Genomic DNA, 26,845 nt, shown 5'->3' with positions numbered 1-26,845 from the left:
GGAATGTGGCAAAGAGCAGGAATAACGCAACTGAAAGATCTGTTTGTGGATGGGAAGTTCGCGAGTCTGGGAGCGCTGACCCAAGGGAATGCATTCAGGTATATGCAACTGAGGGCTTTTGCGAGGCAACAGGTGAGGGAATTCCCGCAGCTCCCGACACAAGAGGTGCAGGACAGAGTGATCTCAAAGACATGGGTGGGGGATGGTAAGGTGTCAGATACATATAGGGAAATGAGGGATGAAGGGGAGACTATGGTAGATGAACTAAAAGGGAAATGGGAAGAAGAGCTGGGGGAGGAGATCGAGGAGGGGCTGTGGGCAGATGCCCTAAGCAGGGTAAACTCGTCGTCCTCGTGTGCCAGGCTAAGCCTGATTCAGTTTAAGGTATTACACAGGGCGCATATGACTGGAGCACAGCTCAGTAAATTTTTTGGGGTGGAGGATAGGTGTGCGAGGTGCTCGAGAAGCCCAGCGAATCATACCCATATGTTTTGGTCATGCCCGGCACTACAGAGGTTTTGGATGGGGGTGACAAAGGTGCTTTCAAAAGTAGTAGGAGTCCGGGTCGAACCAAGCTGGGGGTTGGCTATATTTGGGGTTGCACAAGAGCCGGGAGTGCAGGAGGCGAGAGAGGCCGATGTTTTGGCCTTTGCGTCCCTAGTAGCCCGGCGCAGGATACCCCCGGGGGTGGAGACCTGGATAAATGACATGGCAGGGTTTATAAAGCTAGAGCGGATTAAGTTCGTCCTAAGGGGGTCGGCTCAAGGGTTCACCAGGCGGTGGCAACCGTTCGTCGAATACCTCGCAGAAAGATAGACGGAATGGGAAAAAGAAGGCAGCAGCAGCAGCCCAGGATCGGGGGTGGGGGGGTGGGGGGGGGGTGGGGGGGGGTTGGGGGGGGTGGGGGGGGGGGGGGAGAACCAGAAGGACTCTCAGGGTTGTTAATATATACTGTATAATATGTATAGGTCGTTGCTACAGATAATTATATATTGGACTGTTAAATTATATTTTTGGAGAGTGTTACTTGTGACAAGGCAGTTGCCAATTAGGGCTAGTTTTCATTTTTGTTATTTATTATTTATTCATTTTCTGTTTATAAAATAGGTCATTGTTATTTGTGTTGTTATAATATTGTGTAAAGGATGCACAATGTACTGTGTTGGTTGACCAAAAATTTTCAATAAAATATTTAATAAAAAAAAAATTAAAGCGAGTTGGACTACAACCTCGCTTTAGTGGTCATTGATCGTGCATCAAGGGGCAATTTAGTGTGGCCCATCCACCTACCCTGCACATCTTATTGGGCTGTGGGGGTGAAACCAGAAGGACACTGGGAGAGAGTGCAAACTCCACACGGACAGTGACCCAGGGCCGGCATCGAACCCGCGTCCTTGGTGCCGCGAGGCAGCAGTGCTAACCACTGGGCCACCGTGCTACCCGTGTGATGGAATACTCTCCACTTGCCTGGATGAGTGCAGCTCCAACACCACTTCAGAAGCTCGACACCATCCAGGACAAAGCAGCCCCACTTGATTGCTCCCCCTTCCACAAACATTCACTCCCTCCACCACAGACGAACAGTGGCAGCCGTGTGTACCGTCTACAAGATGCACTGCAGCAACTCACCAAGGTTCCTTAGGCAGCACCTTCCAAACCCACGGCCATGACCATCTAGAAGGACAAGGGCAGCAGATACCTGGGAACCCCACCACCTGGAGGTTCCCCTCCAAGTCACTCACCATCCTGACTGGGAAATATATCGGCCGTTCCTTCACTGTGTTGATGTCTTATGAATTACGTTGTTCAGGTTTAATGGCAAATACATTGTTAAACAGGTGATGGATATTCTTACCCCCATAAATGGAGATGGTCGGGACACTGGAGGGGAGGAGTGGCGAGGAGCCGGAGTAGCGTGTTGGAATGGCGTTCTTGTGAGCTAAATCAATAAACTTTCTCCACCAATCAGCATGGCAACAGAGGAAGGTTTGGTCTGAAGGAAAAGATCCAAAGCTTAAGATATGTCTTGTAAATACTGAGACACGTAACGGATGTGCTTATTATGACTTTCTGTGCGGGGGGGGGGGGGGGGGGGGCGGGTTCGATGTTAATAATGGATCGGGGCCGGTCAGGCTCATGGGGCGGTTTACGGGGCTATTTTGGAGGAGGAGAAGGCACCGCTGGAAGGGATCAAGGCAAAGTGGGAGGAAGAGTTGGGAGAGGGTATGGAGGAGGGGTTCTGTTGTGAGGTGCTCCGGAGGGTGAACACCCCCACCTCGTGTGCGAGGTTGGGGCTGTTACAGCTGAAGGTGGTATATAGAGCACACCTCACAAGGGCGAGGATGAGCCGGCTCTTTGAGGGGGTAGAAGATGGGTGTGAACGTTACCGGGGGTGGGGGGCAAACCACGATCATATGTTTTGGCCCTGTGAAACGGGTGCGGAGGCAGATGTTGCAGCCTTCGCCTCGTTGATCGCCCGAAGGTGGATCCTGTTAGGGGGGGGAGATCCACCTCTCCACCCTGTGCCCTGGCATGGCGGGGAGACCTGCTGGAATTCTTGACTCTTGAGAAGGTCAAATTTGAACTGAGAGGAAGGATGGAGGGGTTCTACAATTCATGGGCATTATTCTTTATGCACTTTCGAGAATTGGATTACATCGAACGTTGGTGGGGTGGTGGGGGGGGTGGGGGGGGGGTTTGGGAGGGTTGGGGGGAGGGGGGCGGTGTGTGTTAACGGTGACTATGGGTGATTCCTGATTCCTTTTTGTTTGTGTGAACATGCGGGCTGATGTTTGGGGGTTTGGTGGGAGGATGGAATCGTTGTTATTGATATGGGGATTGGCATTACATTCGTTACTGATTATTGCTTATTGTTGGGTGTAAATTCGGGAGAAAATGTGAAAACGGAGGAGAATAAAAATATTTTAAAAAAAGAAAAAAAGACTTTCCAAACTTCCTTAGACTTGGGAACGCTCCCATTAAATTGTTTACAAATGTTACATCACTTTTCAATGAAGGAATAGGGTAGATAAAGGGGAACTAGTAGATGCAATGTACCTGGATTTCCAAAAGGCAAAATGTTGATGTCCAAAGAGGGCAGCACGGTAGCATTGTGGAGTGCACAATTGCTTCACAGCTCCAGGGTCCCAGGTTCGATTCCGGCTTGGGCCACTGTCTGTGCGGAGTCTGCACATCCTCCCCGTGTCTGCGTGGGTTTCCTCCGGGTGCTCCGGTTTCCTCCCACAGTCCAAAGATGTGTAGGTTAGGTGGATTGGCCATGATAAATTGCCCTTAGTGTCCAAAATTGCCCTTAGTGTTGGGTGGGGTTACTGGGTTATGGGGATAGGGTGGAGGTGTTGACCTTGGGTAGGGCGCTCTTTCTAAGAGCCGGTGCAGACTTGATGGGCCGAATGGCCTCCTTCTGCACTGTAAATTCTATGAAAGAGACTTGGGTGTGCTAGTACAGGGATCCAGGAAGTTAGCATGCAGGTACAGCAAGCAATTCGGGAGGCAAATGACCATTACTGCGAGGGGATTAGAGAACAGGAATAAATAACTCCTGCTACAATTGCACAGGGCTTTGGTGAGGCCACATCTGGAATACTGTGCAGCAGTTGTGGTCCCCACATTTAAGAAAGGATATGCGAGTATTGGAGGCCATTCAGGGAAGGTTCACTCGATTGGTCCCTGGGATGAGGGGGTTGTCCTACGACGAGAAGCTGAGTAAATTGGGTTTATAATTCTCTGGGGTTTAGAAGAATGAGAAACGACCATCTCTTTGAAACCTACAATATTCTGAAGGGTTTGACAGGGCGGACGTGGAGAGATTGATTCCGCTGGTCGGGGCATCTGGAACCCTGGGGTGGAGGGGGGCACAGTGCCAGGATAAAGGGGCCAATCATTTAGGACCGAGATGATGGAAACAAAGTGGAATTGAAACCCAAAGTCGGCCATGATCGTATTGGACAGCAAAGCATGCTCGATGGGCCGAGTGGTATACTCCTGCCTCTATTTCTTGTGGACCTGCGTCCTTCTGGCAACCATAGGATTGCTGACTCTGGCAGGATGTTATCCTGGAGTTTTGTCATGTGACGTCTACCCTCCAATTGCCTGCTCCCCCCCCCCTAAAATCCCTACCCCATCGGTCACCCAATGCGTCCAATCACGTGGCTCGGTGTCTGCCTGTTGGAAAGCCAACAGATTATTTGAAACCTGATTGGCTAATTCTTAACTGTCGGTCAAACATCCTTTTCTTTCCCCAAACTCCACCATTTATAATTAACAAACAACAAACATGCCGAAAGAATGTAATTTGTTTTATTATTAATGGCCCCGGGGATTCTTTTCCAGGGTTCTGCTGAAGATATAATATTCAGTTGCTGAAGAGTCCGAGACATTCCGGAAGGTTCCATGAGCCACCGTTCGTGGAACCAGGTTTAAATGCAGGCACACTCTTCGGTGATAATGTTGGGGACCGTCTCGTATTTGAAGGTGTAGCCACTGTCGGACGTTGTCCTCACCCTCAGCGGCTTCATGGTACCAGGGACTGAAGTGCAGCAGACCTTGAGGCCTAGGCTGGAGGTGAGCCGGTTGGAGTTCGAGCAGGTTCCATTGCAATAATAGAAGGTGAAGACGCTGGGCTGGACAATCCAGTTGCCCCATCCCAATTCCTCGAAGGAGATGTTGACAGCAGAACGGTGGCAATCATCGTGGATCAGCTCAGGGGAGGGCGGCCTCTGCAAGAGGCTGACGTAGGCGGGGGACCAGGGGACGGTGGAACGCCTGGACCGAGAGGGGCCCAAGGTCTTCATGGAGGACAGGATGAAGGGCACGTTCACCTGGTCCACCACACACCGGCAACTGGGGCACTTGATCTGCAGAAAGAGCACCTTGTGCGAGATGTAGGGGAGGAGGCGTTCGGAGATGTGGAAGATGGCCCACTGCCCCTCGATCGCCACGCTCTCCGCTGCTTGGACAAAGCTGCCAGGCTCACTGAGGACGTACAGCTCAGCAGGGGGGTCAGTGCTGGGGGGCAACTGGACCCCAGCGTAAAACCAGAACTCGGCAGAAGTCACCTGACAGCGATGGGAGTGCACGGAAGGCTGGAAGATGTAACTGTAATTACCCACAAATCCTTCATACTGCAGGTCACATGGGATGTCTGTAATTAAAGGCGGGGGGGGGGGGGGGGAAACATGGAGGGGAAAGGGTTACAAAAAAACCAAAATGCATAAAAAACAGAATGATTTCCATTGCTTTGTCTTTCCCTGTTTGTTAATCACAAGCATTATTCAATAAAAGTAATCTTTATTGTTGCCACAAGTAGGCTGACATTAACACTGCAATGACGTTACTGTGAAAAGCATGGTTTGCTGGTTAGGATTTTCCCATAACGATGCCATTTCTTATTTTAGTGCAGCGTCCACATTATTGGACTTAACTTCCCAACCACCCCCACAAATTTCACGCTGTCTGCAAACATCATTTACATTAAAAATGATTTCAGACAATTGTGTAAAATGAGCAATATCTGCTCCACTTGTCCATTATGGGCAGCACGGTGGCACAGTGGTTAGCACTGCTTCCTCACAGAGCCAGGGACCCGGGTTCAATTCCCGGCTGGGTCACTGTCTGTGCGGAGTCTGCACGTTCTCCCCGTGTCTGCGTGGGTTTCCTCCGGTTTCCTCCCACAGTCCAAGGATGTGCAGGTTAGGTGGATTGGCCACGCTAAATTGCTCTTAGTGTCCAAGCACAGGGCTAAAGAGCTAGCTTTTAAAGCAGACCAAGGCAGGCCAGCAGCACTGTTCAATTCCCGTACCAGCCTCCCCAAACAGGCGCAGGAATGTGGCGACTAGGGGCTTTTCACAGTAACTTCATTTGAAGCCTCCTTGTGACAATAAGCGATTATTATTTTTATTTCATTTCAAACATGCTCAGGTTAGGTTACTTGGTTACGAGGATAGGTTGGGGTGGAGGGTGGAGTGAACCTGGGTGGGTGCGCTTTTGGAGGGTCGGTGCAGACTCGATGGGCCGAACGGCCTCCTTCTCAGGGATTCGATGATTATTCGCCTGTTGTAGCTCAGCAGGCGATACTTTCGCCTCTCACCGGGCAGTTGGGGATTTGAGGCTGACTGGGGATAAACAATCTACGCCGACCCTGCGGTACCGAGGGGGTGCTGCACTGTCAGAGGGTCAGTACTGAGGGAGTGCAGCACTCTCAGAGGATCAGTACTGAGGGAGTGCTGCACTCTCAGAGGGTCAGTGCTGAGGGAGTGCCGCACTGTCAGAGGGTCAGTACTGCGGGGGTGCTGCACTGTCAGTGGGTCAGTACTGAGGGAGTGCTGCACTGTCAGAGGGTCAGTACTGAGGGGGTGCTGCACTGTCAGAGGGTCAGTACTGAGGGAGTGCTGCGCTGTCAGAGGGTCAGTACTGAGGGAGTGCTGCACTGTCAGAGGGTCAGTACTGAGGGAGTGCTGCACTGTCAGAGGGTCAGTACTGAGGGAGTCCTGCACTGTCAGAGGGTCAGTACTGAGGGAGACCTGCACTGTCAGAGGGTCAGTACTGAGGGAGACCTGCACTGTCAGAGGGTCGGTACTGAGGGAGACCTGCACTGTCAGAGGGTCAGTATTGAGGGAGTGCTGCACTGTCAGTGGGTCAGTACTGAGGGAGTGCTGCACTGTCAGGGGGTCAGTACTGAGGGAGTGCTGTACTGTCAGTGGGCCAATACTGAGGGAGTGCTGCACTGTCAGAGGGTCAGTACTGAGGGAGTGCTGTTGTCAGAGGGTCAGTACTGAGGGAGTGCTGCACTGTCAGAGGGTCAGTATTGAGGGAGTGCCGCACTGTCAGAGGGTCAGTGCTGAGGGAGCACTGCACTGGCAGAGGGTCAGTACTGAGGGAGTGCCGCACTGTCAGAGGGTCAGTACTGAGGGAGTGCGGCACTGTCAGAGGGTCAGTACTGAGGGAGTGCTGTTGTCAGAGGGTCAGTACTGAGGGAGTGCTGCACTGTCAGAGGGTCAGTATTGAGGGAGTGCCGCACTGTCAGAGGGTCAGTACTGAGGGAGCACTGCACTGGCAGAGGGTCAGTACTGAGGGAGTGCCGCACTGTCAGAGGGTCAGTACTGAGGGAGTGCTGCACTGCCAGAGGGTCAGTACTGAGGGAGTGCCGCACTGTCAGAGGGTCAGTACTGAGGGAGTGCCGCACTGTCAGAGGGTCAGTGCTGAGGGAGTGCTGCACTGTCAGAGGGTCAGTACTGAGGGAGTGCCGCACTGTCAGAGGGTCAGTGCTGAGGGAGTGCTGCACTGTCAGAGGGTCAGTACTGAGGGTGTGCTGCACTGCCAGAGGGTCAGTACTGAGGGAGTGCCGCACTGTCAGAGGGTAAGTACTGAGGGAGTGCTGCACTCTCAGAGGGTCAGTACTGAAGGAGTGCCGCACTGTCAGAGGGTCAGTACTGAGGGAGTGCCGCACTGTCAGAGGGTCAGTACTGAGGGAGTGCTGCACTGTCAGAGGGTCAGTACTGAGGGAGCGCCGCACTGTCAGAGTGTCAGCACTGAGGGAGTGCTGCACTGTCAGAGGGTCAGTACTGAGTGAGTGCTGCACTGTCAGAGTGTCAGTACTGAGGGAGTGCTGCACTGTCAGAGGGTCAGTACTGAGGGAGTGCTGCACTGTCAGAGTGTCAGTACTGAGGGAGTGCTGCACTGTCAGAGTGTCAGTGCTGAGGGAGTGCAGCACTGTCGGTTCTGCCTTCCCTCAGATGACAGGCTAAATCTGTCAGCTCTCTCAGTGGAGGATGTAAAAGATCGCACGGTAACTGGTGAAGTATCAGGGATTGTTCCCCAGTGTCCTGACCAAGAGCTATTCCTGAATCATCAACACTACAAACATCTGGATTCTCCGCCCCACAACATTTCTATGTCATCCCGCCGGCGGGATTCTCCGTTACGCCGGCCGGTGAATAGGGTGTCCCTTTGTGGGGCAGTCCCACACCGACGGGAAACCCCTGGGCTGCCCGCAAAATAGGGCATCCCACCGGCGGAGAATCCCACCCCTGGTCATTATCACTTTGGCAGGGGGGAGTGGGGGGGGGGGGGGGGGGGGCGAGGAGGGGGGGGGGGGGTGGAGGGGTTGGTGTGCAAAAATTGACTGTTGTTGCAACAGTTAGTGAACTTTGAAAAGCTCTTAGAGTCATCGGGTCATACAGCACAGAAAAGGCCCTTCAGCCCAGTGCGTCTGGCACGGTCAAACGCAGCCACCTTACACCAAACCACAAAGTGCTTTGTGCCAACCGGAGGTTGTGAAGGGTGCTAAGGAAATGGAAATTTATACTTTTTGTACATAGAAAATGAGACAATCAACAAGTTTTCCGAAAACAGAAATGAGCCTTACTGGTCACAGGAAACGAAATGATCTCCGATTTATCATCCTCCTTGTTCGATCTTCGGTGGCCGATCCACCGGGTGATGCGTCGCGCCAGTCTGCGGCTCTTGAAGGGGTTGCGCAGCTCGTGACTGGTCGCGTTGCAGCTCTGCGGCGGCTCCACCAGCCCCAGGCTCTGCAGAATCTTGGCCTGCACCGTCGCAATGATTGCGTCCTCGCTGAGACTGTGCATGGAGCAGGCGGCTCCCTGGGCAGGAACCAGGAACGTGGGAATCAGCAGCACCCACACTGTCATAACCAGGAACAACGGGACTGCGGAAATCTTCTGGGAAGAGCGTCGCCCAGACATTGAGACAGACAGTGTGGGGGGTGGGGGAGAGAGAGAAAGGGCGAGATAGAGAGAGAGATAAAAGAAGGGAATGAAGAATGAGAAGGGACAGAGAGTAGGAGATACACGCACACACGGAGAAAGATAGAGAATGAAAAAGAGGAGAATGAGGTGCAAAGAGAGAAAGGGATGGAGTTAGTAACGGTTAGAGAGCAAGAGAGAAATGCACAGAGAGAGAGAATGAGACAGAATAAATCGAAAGAGAGAGGCACAGGCACAGAGAAATATGTAGAGCGAGAGAAAGACATAAAAGAGTGTGAGAGAGAGTTTGAGAGACAGCGAGAGAGAGTGAGAGACAGGGAGACAGAGGGAGTGAGGGAGAGACAGAGAGACAGAGGGAGTGAGGGAGGGACAGTGAGAAAGGAAATGAACAGCAGGCAGTGAGAGGGAAAATGAGACGTGGAGAGAGAGAGAGGCACCCACACACCCACACACACCCACACACACCCGCACACAGATATAGGCAGAGGTGCAGTCACACTGAGAGATAAAGAGAAAGGGGCCAGGATATGAGACAAAACGAGATACTGAGCAAGAATGCGAGAGAGATAGGCTAAAAGATTCAGACCAGGGACGAAAGTGGTGGGTAGACACCAGGAGTAAGAGAAAGACACAGAGACAAAGATGGAATGCAGCAATGGGACTCAGAGTTGGAAAGATAATGGGGACTGTGACAAAGAGTGTACAAAATGAGACAGAGGCAGACCGAGCAGAGATACCGATTTAGACAAGAGAGAGGTAACAATGGCCTTGTATTGTGATCTGCAGAATTCCGACAATCCCGGCAGATGGGCACATGCTCAGATGTTCATGTGGATGGGAGGGTTGGGCTGGCAAACCTATCCTATCATTCACCCGGCTGGTGTGGGTCAGTGTCCTTGCCCCTTGACCCGGCTGCCCTCTGTCTGCCTCTCTCTCTCTCCCTCCTCACCCAGCTGCAGTTCAGTGTGAAGGAGCCGAGAGCCCACTCACTATCAGAGCCCTGATAGTCCAGTGACATTGGGCACATCCTCCGCGATTGTTGTCAGGGCAATGACGCAGCTCTCTCCGTCCGATTCACTCTTATCTCAACTGAGAAACACAGAGCTGCATCTGTGGAATTTCTTGTTTTGGGCCCAGGCAGTGGAGTAACCGGCGTGTCCCCAGTGAGTGAAATTAAAACAAAGATTAATCTCGGAGGCAGCGAGGGCCAATGCAATCCCTCACACATTCCAAACCACCTCCACTTACCTCACAGCAGGGTTGTGAGCTCACCTCCTCTGGTCACCCTCAACACTTTCCCAAACATCCCCCTCCCCTTTTGTTAGTATTGGGTCGGGAGAGAGAAGGGTTTATTTTGGATTAATACAACATTTACATTTCTGTAGCGCCCTAAAGCACTTCACAGCTAATGTAATTTTTTTGAAATAAACCCATAAGACCATAAGACATAGGAGCAGAATTAGGCCACTCGGCCCATCGAGTCTGCTCCGTCATTCAATCATGGCTGATATTTTCTCATCCCCATTCTCCTGCCTTCTCCCCATAACCCCTGATCCCCTTATTAATCAAGAACCTATCTATCTCTGTCTTAAAGACATTCAGTGAATTGGCCTCCACAGCCTTCTCATAGATTATCATAGAATTTACAGTGCTGAAGGAGGCCATTCGGCCCATCGAGTCTGCACCGGCTCTTTGAAAGAGCACCCTACCTTCTGCGGCAAAGAGTTCCACAGATTCACCACCCTCGGGCTGAAAAAATTCCGCCTTATTTCTGTTCTAATGGATGTCCCTTTAGTCTGAGATTGTGTCCTCTGCTTCTAGTTTTTCCTACAAGTGGAAACATCCTCTCCACGTCCACTCTATCCAGGCCTCGCAGTATCCTGTAAGTTTCAATAAGATCCCCTCTCATCCTTCTCAACTCCAACGAGTACAGACCCAGAGTCCTCGACCGTTCCTCATACGACCCGCTATTATAATGTAGGAAATGCACCAGGCACTTAGTGCGAGTGATGCTGGCAGAGGGACATGTATTGGCCAGGACACAAGGGAGAAAAGGGCAGCACTCCCTCAGTACTGCCCACGTGTGCCAACCTGGACTTTGTGCTTATGTTTCTGGAGTGAGGGGGTTTGAACCCACAACTTTCCGACCGGGAGCAGTGAGGATGCTGCCCACTGAGGGTGCGCAACGCATTGAGAGAACGGCCACGTTAACCCGGACTGAAAGTTTCACCGCGCGGGCCGGAATCACACGGCCCCCAAATCACATCACCCGTTATTTCCCCACAGCCTTCTCAATGCAGTCAGGCTGTCTAACCAATACACTCCTGATGCCGAGTTGGAGTGTGAGCCACTAGAAGCAGCCATTGCCCAGCTGAATGCTGAGGCCGGAGGGTCGGTGCAGACTCGATGGGCCGAATGGCCTCCTTCTGCTCTGTCGGGAGAAGCTTTTAGCCAGTGGCCGATTTCTCACAAAGTCGGCGGATATTTCCAGAGTGGGGACATCATCGGGAGAGATCAGCACTGTGGTGGTGAATGTCTTTAAATATAGAGGACTGAACGCACTATCATTCTCCAGTCTCAGTGAGGCGTCATAGGGAATGAACATGTGAACATGCCTTGCACAAGTGACAGGAACATTCCAGAAGGCATGGTCAGGGACTCTGCCTGAGAGGGGCTCACTGCCTGTGTCTAGTGCGTCTGTGTGAGGAGGTGGGAAGCGGTCCCAGTCTTGACACAGTGTGGATGGTTCAGCACACTGGGCTGAATCGCTGGCTTTTAAAGCAGACCAAGGCAGGCCAGCAGCACGGTTCAATTCCCGTACCAGCCTCCCCGAACAGGCGCCGGAATGTGGCGACTAGGGGCTTTTCACAGTAACTTCATTTGAAGCCTACTTGTGACAATAAGCGGTTTTCATTTCATTTTTCATTTCATCAACAGCTGGGCCTTGGGAGTGAAGGGACAGGTTAATAAGGGGATTAATAAGGGGATCAGGGGTTGTGGGGAGAAGGCAGGAGAATGGGGATGAGAAATTATCAGCCATGATTGAATGGCGGAGCAGACTCGATGGGCCGAGTGGCCTAATTCTGCTCCTATCTCTTATGGTCTTATGGACAGACACAGGAAAAGGTGCCTTTCACAGAGCACCCCGAAGTTCCTTCCAGCCATCCCTACTGTACCGCAGGGAACAGTGGGGGAGACAGTGGTCACCGGGTTAGACTACCGGGCTAATGCTCTGGGGTCGTGGGTTCGAATCCCACCCTGGCAGCTGGTGGAATTTAAAATTGATTTGATAATGAAATTTGGAATAATCTCAGTAACGGCGATCATGGCATCTATCGCTGATGGCTGTCAAAACCCATCTGGTTCACTGATGCCCCTTTAGGGAAGGAGAAATCTGCCGTCCTTACCCGGTCTGGCCTAGAACAAAGAACAAAGAACAAAGAAATGTACAGCACAGGAACAGGCCCTTCGGCCCTCCAAGCCCGTGCCGACCATGCTGCCCGACTAAACTACAATCTAAACATGGTTGACTCGTAACTGTCCTCTGAAATGGCCGAGCGAGACACTCAGTTCAATGGGCAATTAGGGATGGGCAATAAATGTTGGCCCAAAAGCGACTCCCACATGCAATCAAAGTATTTTCAACAAACATGGCCGCCAGTCTGTGCACAGCAAAGGTGATAAATGGCTGGGAAGTCATCGTTCAGGTTGACAATAGCACCGAGGGGGTGCTGCAGTGTTGGTGAGGCCTTCCTTCCAATGAGGCCTCCTCGGGTGGAATTTAAAGATCCAACAGCGCCCTTCCAAAGAAGAGCAAGGTAGTTCTTCCCGGTGTCCTGGACCCTCAATCACTGAAGAAAAGCAGACATCTGGCCACCACCACACTGCTGAGTACAGCGTGACTGCTGTCCGCAATGTGGCGACGAGGGGGATTTTCACAGTAACTTCATTGCGGTGTTAATGTAAGCCTACTTGTGACAATAATTAAGATTATTATTGTTTCCTACGTTACACAGAGACTACACCTCAAAAGCGGCCGTATAGCATTCTGGGACATCCTGAGATTGTGAAAGGGTGCTATATGAATGCAAGGTCGCTCTCGCTCTCTCTCTCTCTCTCTCAACTCCCTGCCTCTAACCCTAGTCTGCAGGAACAGAGCATGTTGAGTCCTCACTTATGCTCAGCTGCTTCATATCGAATGTCAAGACAGTTTAGATCTTTTTAATTCCATCGGCCTCCCTCCCTGCCTCTCCCACCCCCACTGCTTGGCTGAGATAGGGCTGGTTTAGCACAGGGCTGCTTTAGCACAGGGCTAAAGATCTGGCTTTTAAATCAGACCAAGGCAGGCCAGCAGCGCGGTTCGATTCCCGTACCAGCCTCCCCGAACAGGCGTTGCAATGTGGCGACGAGGGGCTTTTCACATTAACTTCATTTGAAGCCTACTTGTGACAAGAAGCGATTTTCTTTTTCCTTTTCATTTCATAGCACAGATCCTTCCACAACGTCAGTTAAACACAGCCACATACCACCTTGCTCACCCCCACTCTCCCCCTGCCCTTCCCTGGGGTGGCTAACAGCTTAGATGAAATGAAAAAAAAATGAAAGTTGCTTATTGTCACAAGTAGGCTTCAAATAAAGTTACTGTGATAACAGCACAGATTTAAATCCTTCCAGTCACTGGCGCTCCCACTCGTCCCTTCCCACAGCCAACTTTCCTTTACTCCCTATCCCTGCACCGCCCCCTCACTGTCACCCAACCAGTCCAGCCTTTATCGGTCTTGTCAAGCCATGATTGCAGGGGATATTTTGGGAGGGAAAACAGCTGAACAAACACAGGCCCCTTCAAACAATGAGCTACAGAGCAGTGCGGGAGGAGAGCGAGCAGCTCGCACAGGCGGAGGGGAACAGGGTAGACGCGGAATCTAACACAAGCTTGCGGCTGAGGGGGGTTAACTCCTGTGGGACAGGGTTGCACGCTGTAACACTGAGATTCAAGGAGAGGGAAGCTTAAGGAATAGGCTTGACAGAAGATTGGAGCTGACTCTGAGGGAGAACTCCTGACGGACGAACCGCCCCCTGCCTGTCCCTGAACCCCTCAGGCTAACTGGCTGGTGAGTAAAGCATCCTGGATTATTTAATTCTGCTCTGTGAGAGGCGAGTGGCAGCAAAGTGCTTTCAGAGAGTATCGCAACTCTAATGGGGGACATCAAATCGCTTAATGTGTTTGAGAAATGAGGGGTATCAGATTGGAGAGAGGTCAGATTTACAAATCCCTGCTCAGACCGCCCCTGATAATAATCGTCATTGTCACAAGTAGGCTTACATTAAAACTGCAAATCTATCAGAAATTCTGTGCACCTCACCTTACCCTAATATAGTCTGGGATCTTCCTCTCCTCGTCTCAGGCAGTCCCTCGGGACTGAAGACAACTTGTTTCCACGCTGGTTTGATGGGTCCTGGGATTGTAATAATAATAAGTTATTATTATTGTCACGAGTAGGCTTACATTAACACTGCAATGAAGTTACTGTGAAAAGCCCCTAGTCGCCACATTCCGGCACCTGTTCGGATACACTGAGGGAGAATTCAGAATGTCCAAATTACCGAACAGCATGTCCTTCGGGAATTGTGGGAAGAAACCGGAGCACCCGGAGGAAACCCACGCAGACACGGGGAGAACGTGCAGACTCCGCACAGACAGTGACCCAGCGGGGAGTCGAACCTGGGACCCTGGCGCTGTGAAGCAACAGTGCTGACCTACCGTGGTTAAGACCAATCTGTAGACGCCACATGCCGGACAGGCGAAACTCCAAGGGTTGGGTGAATGGGTTGATTGAAGGTCTGCATGCTCCCTCCAACACTGCGTGTTCCTGATGAAGCCTGTCAACGTGTTTGGTGCCGTTTTGAATGAGCCTTCCTCCATTTTTGTCGGTCACAGGTCAGGTTCGCCCATGGGTCGACGGGAATGTTTGACCACTTCAGAGATGCTTTGAGGACTTAAGTGTTTCCACTGTCCTCCTGGGAATCTCCCGCTCCCATCGGGTTCCGAGCGGAGCAGTTGCTTTGGGAGCCTGGTGTCAGGCACACGATCGACATGTCCCACCCAGCGGATCTGGCTTTTAGCGATCCGCACCTCGATGCCGGGCGGGTTGGCCTGGGACAGGACGCCGCAGTTAGACCACCTTTCTTGCCAGTGGAGTGGGAGGGTCTCGCGAAGGCAGCGCTGGTGGTACCTCTCCAAGTGCCTTGTGTTGCTGGCTGTCGCTGGTCCAAGTCTGGGATAGTGATAGAGCAGCAGATACTTGAGCTTGCTCAGAAGCATCTTCTTGATCAGCATGGTTCCTGCCCAGGGAAGGAGGATTTGGTTTCAGGGAATGAGGTAGATCAGGTGTCAGTGGGAAACATTTAGGGAAACATGATCGTGAGGTTTAGATTAGCCGTGGAAAAAAAAAGCAAGGTGAATTCAGGAGTAAAAATACTTAATTGGAGGGAGGCCGAATTAAGTGTGTTGAGAATGGATCTGTTCTGGGTAAATTGGAATCGAGGATCGATAGACAGAAACATAATAGAGCAGCGAGCTGCCTTTAAAGAGCATTTGGCTCAGGTGCAGTTGAGGTACATTCTTGCGAAGGGCAAGCAAATCCAGGGCGTCCTGGATGGCAAAAGAGGTAGAAAGTAAGTTGAAGCAGATAAAGGAAGTGGATTGGATTGGATTGGATTTGTTTATTGTCACGTGTACCGAGGTACAGTGAAAAGTATTTTTCTGCGAGCAGCTCAGCAGATCATTAAGTACATGAGAAGAAAAGGGAATAAAAGAAAATACATAATAGGGCAACACGACATATACAATGTAACTACATACGCACTGGCATCGGATGAAGCATACAGGGTGTAGTGTTAATGAGGTCAGTCCATAAGAGGGTAGTTTAGGAGTCTGGTGACAGTGGGGAAGAAGCTGTTTTTGAGTCTGTTCGTGCGTGTTCTCAGACTTCTGTATCTCCTGCCCGATGGAAGAAGTTGGAAGAGTGAGTAAGCCGGGTGGGAGGGGTCTTTGATTATGCTGCCCGCTTTCCCCAGGCAGCGGGAGGTGTAGATGGAGTCAATGGATGGGAGGCAGGTTCGTGTGATGGACTGGGCGGTGTTCACGACTCTCTGAAGTTTCTTGCGGTCCTGGGCCGAGCAGTTGCCATACCAGGCTGTGATGCACCCTGATAGGATGCTTTCTATGGGGCATCTGTAAAAGTTGGGAAAAGTCAATGTGGACATGCCAAATTTCCTTAGTTTCCTGAGGAAGTATAGGCGCTGTTGTGCTTTCTTGGTGGTAGCGTCGACGTGGGTGGACCAGGACAGATTTTTGGAGATGTGTACCCCTCGGAATTTGAAACTGCTAACCAGTGGAAAAAATAGGTAAAGAGAGAATATGAGAGGAAACCGGCAGCTAACATAAAGAAAAATCCAAAACTCTTCCATTGGCGTATAAATGGAAAAGTGGGGTAACAGGAGGAATGGGACTGATTAGCTGATTAACTTATACAGTTTAGTGGCCACAGAGGAGTCCAAAACAAAGGGCAAAAAGAAACTTATTTGACACTCATCATCCGTTATAGCTGTTGTGTTACGTACTCTGCGATAACACAGGCTGCAACTCGATGCAGCTTTGACCAAAAGATACTCCAGACTTTGAAGTAAGTTCAATGTGATTTATTGAACTATTAGCACAGTTCTCTATGAGTTCGACTCTCCTGCTAACCTTGCTATAGTAACTCAGTCTAACTAACCAGTCTGCTCTAAGCCACATGGTGGGTGTGATGCTTCTGATCTGCCCCTGTCCTACTCTCTCAGTATCGCCTGTGGAAAGAGACAGAGCATGGGTGCCCTGTCCTTATATATGGGTTGTGTAATGCCCCGTTGTGGTAGTATCACCTCTGGGTGTCTTGACTGCCCATTGGTCGTGTCCCATTCTATGTGTTCATTAGCTGTAGGTCTGCATGTCTCTGGTGCTCCCTCTAGTGTTTACTTAGTCGTAGTGTATTTACATTAACCCCTTGTGTATTTACAGAGATGCATAACACCACAATAGCGTTAGCCCTGAAAAGGTAGCGCATGTGCTCCACGTAATGAGTCCAATCTTCCACGCTAGCATCGAACAAATCAAGTTTCCCAAAGAGCGGCATTTTGAAATCAGTGCAAACCTTATTCTGGTAGTTCGATGGGAGATGACACCGTGCCATTTTTGGGGAAAATTCCACCCAATATCTTTAAATTTACCCAGTTCCAAATCCCTCTACTTGCCTAACTTCAGAGCTGCACCGTCCCACGTTTCAGCCCATCGAGCTTTCACAACTATGGGCAACATCCAGCAATAGTTTCCATACCAGGCACTACTTTGAGAAAGAGAGATCCTTTGACACTGCTTCAAAGAAAAGATCTGAATCCTGTCAGAACCATGCAGAAACTCTGGCTGTATTTCTTCAGAAGCTGCTCTCAGCTAGTTTCAGCTCACCTTCCAGCCACCCAATTCTGAGCTGCTCGGAAGAAGATGCTAATCCGTCTACATACATATCCTTAACTGAACTGCAGTGAGAGCAGATGCTTGACGTCTGCTCACATCCCAATCTAAAACTCAACTAAAACTGCTTTTCTGCAAAATGTCTGGTACCTTAGCTCCTCCCATTAATTACATCACCTTACCAAGCTGAAACACTATGGACAGCATTCTCTGTTCCTGAGGCTGAGTGCCAGCACCAACAGAGAACCCAAAGGTGTTTCACGACAGGGAAATCGGCGCAAACCCCTCACCGATTCCAGTAGATCGCATGGAAAATGGTCAGAGAATGTCCGGGTCCCGGGCTGCGCATGCGCAGGGCTGGTGGCCTGCACTGGACCCGCCAAGAAACATGGTGCAGCCCATGCTCGGACCCTAACCCGCCAACCCCCACCCTGCAGCCCTCCCCCGGCCACCCCCTAGCATGCCCCCAGCCCTAGCAGAAGCTCCCCGGCCAGCGGCACGGATCCCGGACGTGTGTGGCGCCGCTGGACACTGTCCGCAGCCGGCACACCGGATTTCCGACCACTGGGACCACACGTGGCCCGCGCCGTCGGGAACTCGGCCCATCGGGGGCAGAGCATCATGGGTGGGCCGGCCAATGATGCGCAAACGGCCTTACAATTGCGCATGGCACGCGTCGCGATGATGGGGCGGAGCATTGCAAACTGCCGTCAAACTGGCGCCAGTCCCGATTCCGACATCGGAATCCATTCTCAGCCCGATCACTGATCCGGACTCCGACATCGGAATCCATTCTCAGCCCGATCACCGATCCGGACTCCGACATCGGAATCCATTCTCAGCCCGATCACTGATCCCAATTCCAGCATCGGGCTACGGAGATACCAGCGCAATGTACCTAATTAACTCAACAGGGTACCCCCTTAATCCAAACAAAACTCCACTAGCCCAAGCTTTTACAATGCCTTAATTGCACCTCTGACTCCTAAAACCTTTCAAAATAGAATTCATTAAAAACACATTCTGAATTCTCCCTCTGTGTACCTGACCAGGTGCCGGAATGTGGCGACTAGGGGATTTTGACAGTAACTACATCGCAGCGTTAATGTAAGCCTACTTGTGACCTTAATAAAGATTATTATTATATGAAATTTCTATATTCATCACAATATCTTTGGTGCTGTTTTTGAATTTGGACAGAATAATTGGTTTTCCAAACAGACCCTCCTCCAGACACAAGCTTGCTGGGAGTTTACGCAGTTCTCCCTACTGCAGACTGAGTTCTGAAAACAGTGAGATTGCACAGCGTGGAACCGCACCCGATTGGTCTTCCCTTATCTGAGCTAACCTCCCCAGAGGTCACTCTTAATTACCTTCATTTTGTGAGCCCACCTTTTGGAATGCAATTGGGAAATTCACACCTCATCTCCTCCTTTGAGCCTCCAACACCTTTTCTTCAAAACCTTGACATTCCAATCTCCATTGTTGCGGACTTAGACCATGATGTTGCCTGGTATGGAGGGAAAATCTTATGAGGAAAGGCTGATGGACTTGAGGTTGTTTTCGTTGGAGAGAAGAAGGTTAAGAGGAGACTTAATAGAGGCATACAAAATGATCAGGGGGTTGGATAGGGTGGACAGTGAGAGCCTTCTCCCGCGGATGGATATGGCTGGCACGAGGGGACATAACTTGAAACTGAGGGGTAATAGATATAGGACAGAGGTCAGAGGTAGGTTCTTTACGCAAAGAGTAGTGAGGCCGTGGAATGCCCTACCTGCTACAGTAGTGAACTCGCCAACATTGAGGGCATTTAAAAGTTTATTGGATAAACATATGGATGATAATGGCATAGTGTAGGTTAGATGGCTTTTGTTTCGGTGCAACATCGTGGGCCGAAGGGCCTGTACTGCGCTGTATTGTTCTATGTTCTATGTTCTATGTTCTAAGACATAGGAGCAGAATTAGGCCACTCGGCCCATCGAGTCTGCTCCGCCATTCAATCATGGCTGATATTTTCTCATCCCCATTCTCCTGCCTTCTCCCCATAACCCCTGACCCCCTTATTAATCAAGAACCTATCTATCTCTGTCTTAAAGACACTCAGTGATTTGGCCTCCACAGCCTTCTGCGGCAAAGAGTTCCACAGTGAATTCCACAGTTCCACCCTCTGGCTGAAGAAATTCCTCCTCATCTCTGTTTTAAAGGATTGTCCCTTTAGCCTGAGATTGTGTCCTCTGATTCTAGTTGTTCCTACAAGTGGAAACATCCTCTCCCCATTCACTCTATCCAGATCACCTGTAAGTTTCAATAAGATCCCCCCTCATCCTTCTAAACTCCAACGAGTACAGACCCAGAGTCCTCAAACGTTCCTCATACGACAAGTTCTTCATTCCAGGGATCATTCTTGTGAACCTCCTCTGGACCCTTTCCAAGGCCAGCACATCCTTCCTTAGATACGGGGTCCAAAACTGCTCACATTACTCCAAATGGGGTCTGACCAGAGCCTTATACAGCCTCAGAAGTACATCCCTGGTCTTGTATTCTAGCCCTGTCGACATGAATGCTAACATTGCATTTGCCTTCCTAACTGCCGACTGAACCTGCACGTTAACCTTAAGAGAATCGGGAACAAGGATTCCCAAATCTCTTTGTGCTTCTGACTTGCCTGAGGTAAACATCTATTTACAGTGATGGTAGGCCTAAAACATCTCCCAAAACACTAATTACATCGACCCAGCCAAACTGACTCTACAATCACACAGTTTCCATGTTTAAATAGTTTCTAAGAAAACATGCAGCCAACAGAACACGTTCCCAGTTACTGGATTTCCTTGCTTTCTCCACGAGCACGAGTTCAGACCAAGCGTGGGTCGTTGACTTGATGAGGGGGGGTATTAGATCTGCGTTTATTGAGGGGCATTGGAGGCAGTCAGTTTGTCCAGGAGGCCACGCCCACTCCAGTGACTGACTGACGGTGCACGAGTGGAATGAGTGACTCCACCGGCCGCGAATCAGCTTTGTTGAAGGAACAAGGGAACAGGAGGATACGGTTAGAGTGATGTGGTCAGCCAGAGGGTGTCAACGCCTTTGAACTGATATCAGTGCCGCCTGCATACCAGTTCAGTGCGAGTGTCGAGTTCCCAAGTGGATTCTGGTCTGGGCAGTGTCGGAGCTGATAGCACGGTTCTGAGGTGGCCAGCGCTCTGACAGCTGAACAGCAGAGCAGCCAACAACAACAACAACTTGCATTCACACAGCACTCTTGGCACAGTTAAACTTTCCCAAGGCAGCTCACAGGAGCAATATCGAACAGAAATCAGGCATCCAATCAGATAAAGAGATTCTGGGGCAATGGCCAATGTCTTGGTCAATGAGGCAGGTTCGAGAGAATGTCTCAAAGGCGGAGAGAGAGAGAGAGATGGTGTGAATGAGGGTTTCCGCAGTGGATGAGCTGAGACACGGAGGGAGTTGGGCGATGTGGCTGAGGTGGAAATAGGTTGCCTTGGTGATGGCGTGGCACGTGACTGAAATGAAATGAAAATGAAAATCGCTTATTGTCACAAGTAGGCTTCAAATGAAGTTACTGTGAAAAGCCCCTAGTCGCCACATTCCGGCGCCTGTTCGGGGAGGCTGGTACAGGAAGCTCATCTTGAAGCTAATTGCGACACTAAGGTCGTAACATTCCAGTGAGGCTCCTTGTTTCACTTCGTCAAGGGAGCTATGAGCTGGACTTTACAGATGGGGGAATTTTGGGGGCGGGGGGGCATTGTAGTGGGGTAGGGGGGGTGGTAGGGAAGGGCAACACCCCCCTCCTCATCCAAAGGTGGGGGGGCAACCCACCTCCCCTCCCAAAGGAAAGGCTGGTGTGGCATCGACCAACATTCAGCAAGGCCGCCCCAGCAGGCAGCCATGTGAGGCTGAAGGACGGATCACCTCAATGGGAAGAGGTACTGACCTCGAGAGCTGCCAGTCAGAAGTCCCAGTTCGATTGTCTGATTCCTGGGATAAGGGGCTTATCTTCTGAAGAAAGAATGTCTCAAAGGCGGAGAGGGAGGGAGAGAGAGATGGTGTGAATGAGGGTTTCCGCGGTGGATGAGCTGAGACACGGAGGGAGTTGGGCGATGTGGCTGAGGTGGAAATAGGTTGTCTTGGTGATGGCGTGGTACGTGATTTCTGGAGAAAGGTTGGACACATTGGAGTTTTGAAACATTTCATTTTACGGGACGCGGGCTTTGCAGGTTGTGCCAGCATTTATCGCCCAAACCCCAACTGCCCTGCACCCCCAGAGGGCATTTGCGAGTCAACCAGACTGCTGTGGGTCTGGAGTCACGTGTAGGCCAGACATTAGTGAACCAGATGGGATTTTACCACAATCGACAATGGTTTCATGGTCATCATTAGACTTTTAGTTCCAGATAGTTATTGAATTCAAATGTCACTATCGGCAGTGGTGGATTTGAACCCGTGTCCCCGTAGCTTGCTCTGGGACTCCGGACTACTAGTCCAGTCACCTGGAAAATGAGAGGTGATCTTGTTGAAATATATAAGATCCTGAGGGGACTTGACCCCCCCCCCCGCCCCCCCCCCCCCCCCGACTGTGACGCGTTGGACTCAGTCCGCAGCCATCACGCCGGGTTCACGAAAATACAAAAGATACGTTTTCCACGCCGTCGGGAACTCGGCCCATCGGGGGGGGGGGGGGGGTCGCAGGAGGCCGCCCCAACGGAGTACGCCGTTTTCAAGGGGGCGGAGCATCGCAAAAGTGGCTCCGCCCCCGATTTCGGTGCAAACGGGGATTCTCCGGCTGATCGCTGGACACGATTTTGGCCTCGCCGACCGGAGAGTCATTCCCAATTTCTCTCCATCAACTTTATCAGAGAACTTCATTGTCGGAAAGAGCTTCATCAGGTCACCCCTTCCCTTTGTTTGAGCTGAGTGAGATTCCGTCTTTCCAGATATGTTTTGAGGATCCCAGTTGGTGTTATAAATGGACGGGAAGATCCCCGAATGAGTCTCTGGCTCACAGGACTGTGGGCCAGAATCTCCGTGAGGGAGACAAAGTGCTGACGCCGGGACTGAACCGCGAGTGCTCGATGTTCACGACACCGGCGCCGGTCCCGGAGTGATTCAGGTCCCGTTAATGGGCTAGCACCGGCACCACATGGGACCCGTGCCATTCAAATGCACGCCGGCTCTCGCCCAGCCAGGAAGGTGGCACTGGTTACGCAGGAGCACGCCCATCAGTTGGGGCCAGAGTATACCTTGGGGGGGGGGGGGCCCTGACCGACACCCCCAAGTGGCAGCACGTCCAGCGATGCTGGACACACTTCGCACACCCTCGCTCTCCCCCCCCCCCCAGCAACCGCGCCGCCTGTTTCCCGATTATAAATGGCACAAGAACCTCGCCGTGGGTAATTCCTCCGGGCAGGGGCGCAGCTTCGCGGAAGGCCAGGTAAATGCTGGGTCGGGCGCGTTACTGACACGCCAACGGCCCTCTCTGTACAATTTGCCCACGCTGGAGTGTGGTGTAGAACACATTCACGCCACTGTTGCAGGTCCGGACCATGGCATTCCATTCAGCGCCCGCGCCAACCCCGATTTTCGGCTGACGCCGAATTCTCGGCCTGTCCAGATTTCACGAATCCGGTGTCCCTGGCTGGAGATCCCGCCCTGTAACGTTTACTTTTTTTTAATAATGTGGAGGAAGTGAGTCACAGGACTGCTAAATAGTTTGTAACAACAAGCAATAAACATTTAGGAAGCTGGATTAGCTCATTGGGCTAGACAGCTGGTCTGTGATGCAGAACAAGGCCGGCAGCGCGGGTTCAATTCCCGTACCAGCTGAGAATTCTGAATTCTCCCTCTGTGTACCCGAACAGGCGCCGGAATGTGGTGACTAGGGGCTTTTTACAGTAACTTCATTACTGCTTTTAAAGCAGACCAAGGCAGGCCAGCAGTACGGTTCAATTCCCGTACCAGCCTCCCCGAACAGGCGCCGGAATGTGGTGACTAGGGGCTTTTCACAGTAACTTCATTGAAGCCTACTTGTGACAAAAAGCGATTTTCATTTCATTTCATTTCAGTGTTAATGTAAGCCTACTTGTGACGATAAAGATTATTTTAAAAAAAAGAAATAAACATTTATTGAACATGAAAAGGTTGATAATGATACAATACTCCTTTACTCCCTCCCTTAGTTTCACAAAAATACACAGATTTGAAGATTATAATAATAATCTTTATTGTCACGAGTAGGCTTACATTAACACCACTGCAATGAAGTTACTGTGAAAAGCCCTTGGTCGCCACATTCCGGCGCCTGTTCGGGTACGCAGAGGGAGAATTCAGAATGTCCAGTTCACCTAACAAGCACATCTTTCGGGACTTGTGGGAGGAAACCGGAGCACCCGGAGGGAAACCCACGCAGGCACGGAGAGAGCGTGCAGACTCCGCACAGTGACCCAGCCGGGAATCGAACCCGGGCCCCTGCCGCTGTGAAGCAACAGTGCTAACCACCGTGCCACCGTTAACATGGGTTGGAAAGTATATCTTCGGCTATGATGGCCTCAGTAACCCACAGTCCCTTTAAACGCACAGTCAGACAGTGGTAAGACGCACTCTCCCACTCTGAACCCGAGTGAATATCTGTGGATTCCTGCTCAAAGTCCCAGCAGATGATTCTCGTACTGAGAGCTACCTTGTCCCACTGAATTCTGGCTGATTTCAAATTCCACTTTCTTTTAAAAAAAAACCCAAACCAAAGCAGAAGGGAAACCTATACAACATTATAAATAACCAACGGCCACTCACCCCACCCACCCCCACCTGTGAACAGCTTCCATCTCCGAGTGAATCTATCCACTGACCCGCTCCAGACGAACCTGACCTTCTGCAACCTCAGGTTATTGCGCCAGGTCATTCACCCACACCCCCACATTCGGCCCAGTTCGAACCTGGGAGTGTCTAGGCCTGTAATTGAATTGCTGTTTCCTCACAGACACATGTCGCGGGATAGGGGGCCATTCAATGCCCCCCTCCACCGCCTGTCCCAATGGCCAAGCCAATTGGTCCCACACCTTACGCTTCCCCCATAGACCTGTAGCCTTCCCCTTTTTGTGTACTTATCCAATTCCCTGTAGAAAATTCCGATTGAATCTGCTTCCGTCGCCCTTTCAGACAGAACATTCCGGATCACAGAAACTCACTGTGTAAAAAAAAAACTTTTGTCCTCCCCGCTGGTTCTGTTGCTAATTGTAGTGTGAGAAAAGGTGTTAAAATTATTTTATGTTGATTGTTTTAGGTCGTATGGCCAAAGGAGACTTTCTCAATTGCTGCTGCCTTTGAATATTCTTCATCGATGGATGTGTTTGGTGGAGCCCCAAGATTCCTATCGTACCCACGGACATTCACCGTGCCAAACGGAGCAGACGCCGTTCTCAAGTGCCAGATCGCGGGGGACCCGAGACCGACAGTGATCTGGGAGAGGGACAAGACCCAGATCTACCCTTCCGGCCGTTTTCGCTTCCTGGAGGATGGGAACATCTACAATCTGGTAGTGTCGCAGGCGAGGGTGGAGGATAGCGGGCAGTACATCTGCAAGGCCAAGAACGGGGTGGGTGAGACCTACGCGGCCGCAACCCTCAAGGTGGAGGAGGGGGATGTGAACCCCAAGAACAAGCCGGCCTTCCTGGTCAAGCCCACCTCTGCCAGGGTGGCCCGAGGCGACAATGTTGTCTTCACTGGCCAGCTGGCTGGGTGCCCGGTGCCCGCAGTGACCTGGGAGAAGGATGGCCAGAAGTTGGGTGAGATCTTTAAGAGTGGGCACTTCAGCGAGGGCTGTGATGGAGACGGGTGGCATCACCTGAAGATCTTCAACACCCGGGTACCCGACGCGGGCGTGTATCTCTGCAAGGCACGCAACACCTTCGGCGAAGCCATGACAGCGGCCGTTCTCTTGGTGGACCCTGGCACCCATACCCATGGAACGGTGCCCCCTGCCGACCTTGCCGCCGGTCACCCCAGCACCAACGGCATCGAGGACAGCGAGGGGCCGGACGGCCGCCATTGCCTCCATGAGGCGACGCGTGAGAGGAGACACCGGAGCCGCCATCGCAACCTCCGTGATCCGCGGCCAGCCTCCAGGGGCGCCCACCAGAACCGGATCAGCGAAGATAGGCCGAGAGTTTCCAAAGTCAAAGTCTTCTCCGTGTCGGAAGGCAAGCACGCCAAGTTCCGCTGCTACGTCACTGGCAAGCCCAAGCCGGAGATCATCTGGAGGAAGGACGGCAGGCTGATTGCCCCTGGTAGGCGTCACCTCCTCTATGAGGACCGGGAGGGCTACTTCATCCTCAAGGTGCTGTACTGTAAGCAGCAGGATAATGGTCTCTACGCCTGTGCAGCCTCCAATGCAGCTGGTCAAACGCTCAGCTCCGTGCTACTCAACGTGAAAGGTAATAGTCCTTCATTCCGCCGAATCTCTTCTCAATGAGAGATGATCGAAGCGGGAAAAAAACACCCAGTTCTGCAGATGCTGGAAATCTGAAATAAAGACAGCGAATGCTGAAAATACTCAGCAGGTCAGGCAGCATCTGTGGAGAGAGAAACAGAGGTTAATGTTTCGAGTCCGAACAGGCCTTCTACTGTAGAAGTATAAGTGTTTCTTTTTTTACCTGAACAAAGATTTATGGGGTTCATATGTTTACAATAACCGCCCCCCCCCCCCAACCCCACCCACCCATCCACCCTAATGGAAATCTCGTAATGTTGTAGAGACATTTTTTAATTTAGAGGACCCAATTATTTTTTTCCAATTAAGGGGCAATTTAGCGCGGCCAATCCACCTACCCTGCACATCTTTGGGTCGTGGGGGGCGAGACCCACGCAGACACGGGGAGACACAGACTCCACACGGACAGTGATCCCGGAGCCGGGATTCGAACCCGGGTCCTTGGCGCCTTGAGTCACCGTGCCGCCCCCAATGTTCCAGAGACTTAACCAAAGGGCAGGAAAGAGCCCCCCCCCCCCCCCCCACCCACCCACAGACCCAATCCTGAAGTGACAACATCAAAAACAGCTGTTAGCACCTCTCCGGAAACATCACTGTCCTCCCATCTCTCTCCTTCTCTGCCGCTCGTAAGCACTTTAAAAAACATGTGTTCCTGGGATGCGGATTTATTGTCCACCCCTGAGGGTATTTAAGAGTCAACCACATTGCTGTGGGTCTGGAGTTACGTGTAGGCCAGACCGGGTATGAACGGCAGATTTCCCCTTCCCTAAAGGACGTTAGTGAAACAGATGGGTTTTTAACGACAATCGACAATGGTTTCATGGCCATCACGAGACTTTTAATTCCAGATTTTTATTGAATTAACATTTCACCATCTGCAGGGGCAGGATTCGAACCTGAGACCCCGGAGCATTACTCTGGATTACGCGAAACAGTAGCCCTGCTTCTTCCTTCACAGACGCTGCCCGACCTGCTGAGTTTTCCCAGCACTTTCTGTTATTGTCTTAGTCGGGGCATGGAGTTTACACTTTAAAAAAAATGCATTTGTTCATGGAATGTGGGTTTCACTGGCGAGTTTATTGCCCA

At 51.3% G+C, this 26,845-nt stretch overlaps 2 protein-coding genes across 7 annotated transcripts in view; one reads left to right on the top strand and one right to left on the bottom strand.

The window, feature by feature from the left end:
• Positions 1-4,297: 4,297 nt before the first annotated feature.
• Positions 4,298-15,012, bottom strand: inha (inhibin subunit alpha). Its single transcript, XM_072468878.1, has 3 exons — positions 14,506-15,012; positions 8,384-8,699; positions 4,298-5,161 (listed from the first exon to the last, which is right to left on the bottom strand). Exons 1-3 carry the CDS (start codon positions 14,665-14,667, stop codon positions 4,437-4,439), a joined length of 1,203 nt encoding a protein of 400 aa, XP_072324979.1. The 5' UTR covers positions 14,668-15,012; the 3' UTR covers positions 4,298-4,436.
• The window catches only part of LOC140386457 (obscurin-like protein 1), a 329,104-nt gene continuing 315,675 nt past the window's right edge, over positions 13,417-26,845 (top strand). For 3 of the 6 annotated variants that reach the window (XM_072468841.1, XM_072468856.1, XM_072468823.1), the window contains exons 1-2: positions 13,422-13,855; positions 24,554-25,703. In XM_072468841.1, coding sequence (XP_072324942.1) covers positions 24,611-25,703 — 1,093 coding nt within the window. In that variant the 5' untranslated portion in view covers positions 13,422-13,855; positions 24,554-24,610. Of the gene's footprint in view, positions 13,856-24,553; positions 25,704-26,845 lie in introns of all 6 variants that reach the window. The other 3 variants (XM_072468832.1, XM_072468865.1, XM_072468847.1) reach the window with 3 other exon arrangements.

Source organism: Scyliorhinus torazame, chromosome 2 (genome assembly GCF_047496885.1).
Source record: "Scyliorhinus torazame isolate Kashiwa2021f chromosome 2, sScyTor2.1, whole genome shotgun sequence".
NCBI lineage: Eukaryota > Metazoa > Chordata > Chondrichthyes > Carcharhiniformes > Scyliorhinidae > Scyliorhinus > Scyliorhinus torazame.
The sequence above is the reverse complement of the archived record's forward strand: the minus strand, read 5'-3'. Positions and strand labels throughout refer to the sequence as shown.